This window comes from Pristiophorus japonicus, unplaced genomic scaffold, assembly GCF_044704955.1.
Source record: "Pristiophorus japonicus isolate sPriJap1 unplaced genomic scaffold, sPriJap1.hap1 HAP1_SCAFFOLD_2318, whole genome shotgun sequence".
NCBI lineage: Eukaryota > Metazoa > Chordata > Chondrichthyes > Pristiophoridae > Pristiophorus > Pristiophorus japonicus.
The window spans coordinates 12,575-21,922 of record NW_027252035.1 but is presented as its reverse complement, the minus strand read 5'-3'; the positions used below and the strand labels follow the sequence as shown (position 1 = coordinate 21,922).

Here is a 9,348-nt window from a genome sequence, read left to right as displayed (position 1 = left end):
ATCGAGAGGGTCACAGTTAATGGTCACTTCACCCCCCCCCCCGGGGTATCGAGAGGGTCACGGTTAATGGTCACTTCACCCCCCCCCCCGGGGTATCGAGAGGGTCCCGGTTAATGGTCACTTCACCCACCCCCCGGGGTATCGAGAGGGTCACAGTTAATGGTCACTTCACCCACCCCCCGGGGTATCGAGAGGGTCACATTTAATGGTCACTTCACCCCCCCCCGGGGTATCGAGAGGGTCCCGGTTAATGGTCACTTCACCCCCCACCCCCCCCGGGGTATTGAGAGGGTCACAGTTAATGGTCACTTCACCCACCCCCGGGGTATTGAGAGGGTCACAGTTAATGGTCACTTCACCCCCCCCCGGGGTATCGAGAGGGTCACAGTTAATGGTCACTTCACCCCCCCCCGGGGTATTGAGAGGGTCACAGTTAATGGTCACTTCACCCCCCACCCCCCCCGGGGTATCGAGAGGGTCCCGGTTAATGGTCACTTCACCCCCCCCCGGGGTATCGAGAGGGTCACAGTTAATGGTCACTTCACCCCCCCCCCGGGGTATCGAGAGGGTCCCGGTTAATGGTCACTTCACCCCCGGGGTATCGAGAGGGTCCTGGTTAATGGTCACTTCACCCCCCCCCGGGGTATTGAGAGGGTCACAGTTAATGGTCACTTCACCCCCCCCCCCGGGGTATCGAGAGGGTCCCGGTTAATGGTCACTTCACCCACCCCCCCCCCGGGGTATCGAGAGGGTCCCGGTTAATGGTCACTTCACCCACCCCCCCCCCCGGGGTATCGAGAGGGTCCCGGTTAATGGTCACTTCACCCCCCCCCCGGGGTATCGAGAGGGTCCCGGTTAATGGTCACTTCACCCCCCCCCCCCGGGGTATCGAGAGGGTCCCGGTTAATGGTCACTTCACCCCCCCCCGGGGTATCGAGAGGGTCCCGGTTAATGGTCACTTCACCCCCCCCCCCGGGGTATCGAGAGGGTCACATTTAATGGTCACTTCACCCCCCCCCGGGGTATCGAGAGGGTCCCGGTTAATGGTCACTTCACCCCCGGGGTATCGAGAGGGTCCCGGTTAATGGTCACTTCACCCACCCCCCCCCGGGGTATCGAGAGGGTCCCGGTTAATGGTCACTTCACCCACCCCCCGGGGTATCGAGAGGGTCCCGGTTAATGGTCACTTCACCTCCCACCCCCCCGGGGTATCGAGAGGGTCCCGGTTAATGCTCGGTTACCACCCCACAACTCACCTCCCCCCCGTCTCTCCCTCCCTCCACCTCCCCCTCTCCCTCCACCACCCCCTCCCTCGCCCCACTCTCTCCCCTCCCTCTGCACCCCCCCCCCCCACCACCACGCACCAATTTGAAAAAAAGGAACGGCAACAATATAAAGCTGCAGACATTTTTATTGAGCGTGTGATGCCACTGCAGTTGACTAGTTGGGAGTTTGGGCACAGGGAATGGGGGGACTCTCGAGAGACGGGAGTTGGTGTGGTTCGAACATCCCTAGAAGGACTCAATTTTGTCAGACAGCTTCTTGTCACGCTGTACACCGGTCACAGTTGGCTTGTCATTCGTATGTGGCAATGGCTGATAAATGCTGACATGTATGTAGTCATCACCATCTCCAACCACAACCTGAAGATAAACACAGACTCAGTCAGTCTGTGAAGGAACATTCTCGTATCTGTCCCTCCGACAGTTAGCTCTTCCCCATCTCTGTAACTTTCTCCAGTCCCTACACCCCTCCCTATCTCTGTAACCCCCTCCAGCCCCTACACTCCTCCTATCTCTGTAACCTCCTCCAGCCCTACACCCCTCCCTATCTCTGTAACCTCCTCCAGCCCCTACACCCCTCCCTATCTCTGTAACCCCCTCCAGTCCCTACACCCCTCCCTATCTCTGTAACCTCCTCCAGCCCCTACACCCCTCCCTATCTCTGTAACCTCCTCTAGCCCCTAAACCCCTCCCTATCTCTGTAACCCCCTCCAGCCCCTACACCCTCCCTATCTCTGTAACCTCCCCCAGCCCCTACACCCCTCCCTATCTCTGTAACCTCCTCCAGCACCTACACCCCTCCCCATCTCTGTAACCTCCTCCAGCCCCTACACCCCTCCCTATCTCTGTAACCTCCAGCCCCTACACCCCTCCCTATCTCTGTAACTTCCTCCAGCCCCTACACCCCTCCCTATCTCTGTAACCTCCTCCAGCCCCTACACCCCTCCCTATCTCTGTAACCTCCAGCCCCTACACCCCTCCCTATCTCTGTAACCTCCAGCCCCTACACCCCTCCCTATCTCTGTAACTTCCTCCAGCCCCTACACCCCTCCCTATCTCTGTAACCTCCTCCAGCCCCTACACCCCTCCCTATCTCTGTAACCCCCTCCAGCCCCTACACCCCTCCCTATCTCTGTAACCTCCTCCAGCCCCTACACCCCTCCCTATCTCTGTAACCCCCTCCAGCCCCTACACCCCTCCCTATCTCTGTAACCTCCTCCAGCCCCTACACCCCTCCCTATCTCTGTAACCTCCTCCAGTCCCTACACCCCTCCCTATCTCTGTAACCCCCTCCAGCCCCTACACCCCTCCCTATCTCTGTAACTTCCTCCAGCCCCTACACCCCTCCCTATCTCTGTAACCCCCTCCAGCCCCTACACCCCTCCCTATCTCTGTAACCTCCTCCAGCCCCTACACCCCTCCCTATCTCTGTAACCTCCTCCAGTCCCTACACCCCTCCCTATCTCTGTAACTTCCTCCAGTCCCTACACCCCTCCCTATCTCTGTAACCTCCTCCAGCCCCTACACCCCTCCCTATCTCTGTAACCTCCTCCAGTCCCTACACCCCTCCCTATCTCTGTAACTTCCTCCAGTCCCTACACCCCTCCCTATCTCTGTAACCTTCTCCAGTCCCTACACCCCTCCCTATCTCTGTAACCCCCTCCAGCCCCGACACCCCTCCCTATCTCTGTAACCTCGTCCAGCCCCTACACCCCTCCCTATCTCTGTAACCCCCTCCAGCCCCTACACCCCTCCCTATCTCTGTAACCCCCTCCAGTCCCTACACCCCTCCCTATATCTGTAACTTCCTCCAGCCCCTACACCCCTCCCTATCTCTGTAACCCCCTCCAGTCCCTACACCCCTCCCTATCTCTGTAACCTCGTCCAGCCCCTACACCCCTCCCTATCTCTGTAACCCCCTCCAGTCCCTACACCCCTCCCCATCTCTGTAACCTCACCAAGTCCCTACACCCCTCCCTATCTCTGTAACCTCCTCCAGCCCCTACACCCCTCCCTATCTCTGTAACCCCCTCCAGTCCCTACACCCCTCCGAGATCTCTGTAACCCCCTCCAGCCCCTACACCCCTCCCTATCTCTATAACCTCCTCCAGCCCCTACACCCCTCCCTATCTCTGTAACCTCCCCCAGCCCCTACACCCCTCCCTATCTCTGTAACCTCCTCCAGCCCCTACACCCCTCCCTATCTCTGTAACCTCCTCCAGCCCCTACACCCCTCCCTAGCTCTGTAACCTCCCCCAGCCGCTACACACCTCCCCATCTCTGTAACCTCCTCCAGCCCCTACACCCCTCCCTATCTCTGTAACCTCCTCCAGCCCCTACACCCCTCCCTATCTCTGTAACCTCCCCCAGCCGCTACACACCTCCCCATCTCTGTAACCTCCTCCAGCCCCTACACCCCTCCCCATCTCTGTAACCTCCTCCAGCCCCTACACCCCTCCCTATCTCTGTAACCTCCCCCAGCCCGTACACCCCTCCCTATCTCTGTAACCTCCTCCACCCCCTACACCCCTCCCTATCTCTGTAACCTCCTCCAGCCCCTACACCCCTCCCTATCTCTGTAACCTCCCCCAGCCCGTACACCCCTCCCTATCTCTGTAACCTCCTCCACCCCCTACACCCCTCCCTATCTCTGTAACCCCCTCCAGCCCCTACACCCCTCCCTATCTCTGTAACCTCCTCCAGTCCCTGCACCCCTCCCTATCTCTGTAACCTCCTCCAGCCCCTACACCCCTCCCTATCTCTGTCACTTCCTCCAGCCCCTACACCCCTCCCTATCTCTGTAACCTCCTCCAGCCCCTACACCCCTCCCTATCTCTGTAACCTCCTCCAGCCCCTACACCCCTCCCTATCTCTGTAACCTGCTCCAGTCCCTACACCCCTCCCTATCTCTGTAACCTCCTCCAGCCCCTACACCCCTCCCTATCTCTGTAACCTGCTCCAGTCCCTACACCCCTCCCTATCTCTGTAACCTCCTCCAGCCCCTACACCCCTCCCTATCTCTGTAACCTCCTCCAGCCCCTACACCCCTCCCTATCTCTGTAACCTCCTCCAGTCCCTACACCCCTCCCTATCTCTGTAACCCCCTCCAGCCCCTACACCCCTCCCTATCTCTGTAACCCCCTCCAGCCCCTACACCCCTCCCTATCTCTGTAACCCCCTCCAGCCCCTACACCCCTCCCTTTCTCTGTCACCTCCTCCAGCCCCTACACCCCTCCCTATCTCTGTAACCCCCTCCAGCCCCTACACACCTCCCTATCTCTGTAACCCCCTCCAGCCCCTACACCCCTCCCTATCTCTGTAACCTCCTCCGGCCCCTGCAACCCTCCGAGATCTCTGCACTCCTCCAATGCTGCCCTGTGGTGTGTGCCCTGATTTCCATCTCTGCACCATCGCTGCTCGTGCCTCCATCTGCCCGGTACCCCCAGCTCTGGAACTCCCTCACTGAAGCTCCACACCTCTCTCTCTCTCCTCATTTAAGATGCTCCTTAAAACCTCCCGGTTTGATGCAGCTTCTGGTCACCTCTCGGATCACGATTGTGTTTGATAATTCCCCTGAGATGTGACTCGGGACGTTTGAATACGTTAACGGCACTATATAAATGCAGGGGATTGTTGTTTTACTGACCTTAATGAAGTAGTTTGTCCCACTGACCACTTGTGATTGGTAGGAGAGTGCGTGAAATATTTCACATTTTCTGTCCAGCTCTTTTTCAACATCAGCTTTCAACTGGATAGAGGCACGACAAAAGAGATAGTGTTAACAATTTCTGAGGGAGCCCCACTCTGTCAGACGGGCAGCACTGAGGGAGCACCGCACTGTCGGAGGGGCAGTACTGAGGGAGCCCCGCACTGTCGGAGGGGCAGTACTGAGGGAGTGCCGCACTGTCGGAGGGACAGTACTGAGGGAGCGCCGCACTGTCGGAGGGGCAGTACTGAGGGAGTGCCGCACTGTCGGAGGGGCAGTACTGAGGGAGTGCCGCACTGCGCTGTCGGAGGGGCAGTACTGAGGGAGTGCCGCACTGTCGGAGGGGCAGTACTGAGGGAGTGCCGTACTGCGCTGTCGGAGGGGCAGTGCTGAGGGAGTGCCGCACTGTCGGAGGGGCAGTACTGAGGGAGCGCCGCACTGTCGGAGGGGCAGTACTGAGGGAGTGCCGCACTGTCGGAGGGGCAGTACTGAGGGAGCGCCGCACTGTCGGAGGGGCAGTACTGAGGGAGCGCCGCACTGTCGGAGGGGCAGTACTGAGGGAGCCCCGCACTGTCGGAGGGGCAGTACTGAGGGAGCCCCGCACTGTCGGAGGGGCAGTACTGAGGGAGCCCCGCACTGTCGGAGGGGCAGCATTGAGGGAGCCCTGCACTGTCGGAGGGCCGATTGACACATTCCGGCAGAGGAAGGTGTTTGAGGTAAATGGGTCAACGGTAAGCAAAGATACTCACCGATTGGACAAGCTTCTGAATGTCTACAGTCACTGCCACAGTGGGACCCATGCCCCCAAGAACTGATTGCTGCATGCTCTCACTGTCTCTGTCTCTCTCTCTGTCGCTCTCACTGTCTCTCTCTCTCTCTCTCTCTCTGTTGCTCTCTCTGTCTCTCTCTCTCTCTCTCTCTGTCTCTGTCTCTCTCTCTGTCGCTCTCTCTCTCTCTCTGTCTTCTCTCTTTCTCTCTCAGTCCACAGGCTGACTAACTTTATAACATTTGCCAACTTCCCCTCCCTCCCCTCACAGCGTGACTGAAATCCCTTTCACCACCTCAGCCCCACCCTCAGCCTCTGGGCTATTGTCAGTTCCTGCTGTCCTTGGCCGGGGGATGGGCACCGGAGAACAATTTCAACAGGGAAGGAAATAAAGCTCAAATTGTAAAACAAGAAAGATCACATGGGTGAACTTCAGCAATTCTTCATCCCTGTCTGGAGTAAAAATAAAATGGGGAAGGTGGCTCAACCGTGGCTAACAAGGGAAATGAAGGATAGTGTTAAATCCAAGGAAGAGGCAGATAAATTGGCCAGAAAAAGCAGCAAACCTGAGGACTGGGAGAAATTTAGAATTCAGCAGAGGAGGACAAGGGGTTTAACTAGGAGGGGGAAAATAGAATATGAGAGGAAGCTTGCTGGGAACATAAAAACTGACTGCAAAAGCTCCTATAGATACGGGAAGAGAAAAAGATTAGTGAAGACAAACGGAGGTCCCTTGCAGTCAGAATCAGGTGAATTTATAATGGGGAACAAAGAAATGACAGACCAGTTAAACAAATACTTTGGTTCTGTCTTCACGAAGGAAGACACAAATAACCTTCCGAATGTACTCGGGGACCAAGGGTCAAGTGAGAAGGAGGAACTGAAGGATATCCTTATTAGTCGGGAAATTGTGTTAGGGAAATTGATGGGATTGAAGGCCGATAAATCCCCGGGGCCTGATAGTCTGCATTCCAGAGTACTTAAGGAAGTGGCCCTAGAAATAGTGGATGCATTGGTGATCATTTTCCAACAGTCTATCGACTCTGGATCAGTTCCTGTGGACTGGAGGGTAGCTAATGTAACCCTCATTTTTTAAAAAGGAGGGAGAGAGAAAACTGGGAATTATAGACCGGTTCGCCTGACATCAGCAGTGGGGAAAATGTTGGAATCAATTATTAAATATGAAACAGCAGCGCATTTGGAAAGCAGTGACAGGATTGGTCCAAGTCAGCATGGATTTATGAAAGGGAAATCATGCTTGACAAATCTTCTGGAATTTTTTGAGGATGTAACTAGCAGAGTGGACAAGGGAGAACCAGTGGATGTGGTGTATTTAGAATTTCAAAAGGCTTTTGACAAGGTCCCACACATCGAGTGCAAAATTAAAGCACATGGTATTGGGGGTAATGTACTGACGTGGATAGAGAACTGGTTGTCAGACAGGAAGCAGAGAGTCGGGATAAACGGGTCCTTTTCAGAATGGCAGGCAGTGACTAGTGGAGTGCCGCAGGGCTCAGTGCTGGGACCCCAGCTATTTACAATATACATTAATGATTTAGATGAAGGAATTGAGTGTAATATCTCCCAGTTTGCAGATGACACTAAGCTGGGTGGCAGTGTGAGCTGTGAGGGGGATGCTAAGAGGCTGCAGGGTGACTTGGACAGGTTAGGTGAGTGGGCAAATGCATGGCAGATGCAGTATAATGTGGATAAATGTGAGGTTATCCACTTTGGTGGCAAAAACAGGAAGGCAGAATATTATCTGAATGGTGACAGATTAGGAAAAGGGGAGGTGCAACGAGACCTGGGTGTCATGATACATCAGTCATTGAAAGTTGGCATGCAGGTACAGCAGGCGGTGAAGAAGGCAAATGGTATGTTGGCCTTCATAGCGAGAGGATTTGAGTATAGGAGCAGGGAGGTCTTACTGCAGTTGTACAGGGCCTTGGTGAGGCCACACCTGGAGTATTGTGTACAGTTTTGGTCTCCTAATCTGAGGAAGGACATTCTTGCTATTGAGGGAGTGCAGCGAAGGTTCACCAGACTGATTCCCGGGATGGCTGGACTGACATATGAAGAAAGACTGGATCGACTGGGCTTGTATTCACTGGAGTTTAGAAGAATGAGAGGGGATCTCATAGAAACATATAAAATTCTGACGGGACTGGACAGGTTAGATGCAGGAAGAATGTTCCCGATGTTGGGGAAGTCCAGAACCAGGGCTCACAGTCTAAGGATAAGGGGTAAGCCATTTAGGATCGAGATGAGGAGAAACTTCTTCACCCAGAGAGTGGTGAACCTGTGGAATTCTCTACCACAGAAAGTTGTTGAGGCCAATTCACTAAATATATTCAAAAAGGAGTTAGATGAGGTCCTTACTACTCGGGGGATCAAGGGGTATGGTGAGAAAGCAGGAATGGGGTACTGAAGTTGCATGTTCAGCCATGAACTCATTGAATGGTGGTGCAGGCTAGAAGGGCCGAATGGCCTACTCCTGCACCTATTTTCTATGTTTCTATGTTTCTATGTTTCTCAGTAGGCTGCCATTGCCCACCACGGGGGTGGAAATGGTGCAGCCTGCAAATTTAGTCATGGTTATGGAAGCATTTGAGAGTTAGCAACCGCCCGTCACTGCCCGGCAGATCAAAACCTGGACAAGCCAGGACACCTTATTGTCCCCAGTTAAAAACTGTGTGCTTCACGGGAGCTGGTCCAGTGGCCCAGATGAAATGCAGGAAGAGATAAAGCCGTTCCAGCGGGACAAAGATGAAATGTCTGTACAGGCCTTCTGTGGGGCAATCGAGTAGTGGTCCCCAAGAAGGGCAGAGACACCTTCATCAATGACCTCCACCGTACCCACCCAGGCATCGTAATGATGAAAGCGATAGCCAGATCCCACGTGTGGTGGCCCGGTATCGATGTGGACTTAGAGTCCCGTGTTCACAGATGTAATACATACTCGCAATTAAGCAACGTACCCAGGGAGGCACCGCTAAGTTTATGGTCTTGGTTCTCCAAACCGTGGTCTAGGGTGCACGTAGACTATGCAGGCCCGTTCTTGGGTAAAATGCCCCTTGTGGTTCTAGACGCGTACTCCAAGTGGATTGAATGTGAGATAATGTCGGCTAGCACGTCCGCTGCTGCTACTGAAAGCCTGCGGGCCATGTTTCCTACTCACGGCTTACCCGATGTTCTGGTGAGCGACAACGGGCCATGTTTTACCAGTGCTGAGTTCAAAGAATTCATGACCCGTAGCGGGATCAAACATCACATCTGCCCCGTTTAAACCAGTGTCCAATGGTCAGGCAGAGAGAGCAGTGCAAACCATCAAGCAAGGCTTGAAGAGGGTAACTGAAGGCTCACTGCAGACTCGCCTATCCCGAGTCCTGTTTAGCTACCGCACGAGACCCCACTCGCTCACTGGGATCCCACCTGCTGAACTGCTCATGAAAAGAGCATTTAAGACAAGGCTCTCGATAGTTCACCCTGATCTACATGAACAGGTCGAGAGCAGGCGGCTTCAACAAAGCGCATACCATGATAGCGCAAATGTGTCACGCGAGATTAAAGTCAATGATCCTGTATTTGTATTG

General features: G+C 54.8%; 1 protein-coding gene across 1 annotated transcript; it reads right to left on the bottom strand.

The window, feature by feature from the left end:
* Positions 1-1,393: 1,393 nt before the first annotated feature.
* LOC139245706 (leukocyte cysteine proteinase inhibitor 1-like) lies at positions 1,394-5,972 on the bottom strand. The gene is made up of 3 exons (XM_070871261.1): positions 5,739-5,972; positions 4,930-5,031; positions 1,394-1,643 (listed from the first exon to the last, which is right to left on the bottom strand). Exons 1-3 carry the CDS (start codon positions 5,811-5,813, stop codon positions 1,512-1,514), a joined length of 309 nt encoding a protein of 102 aa, XP_070727362.1. The 5' UTR covers positions 5,814-5,972; the 3' UTR covers positions 1,394-1,511.
* Positions 5,973-9,348: the final 3,376 nt, after the last annotated feature.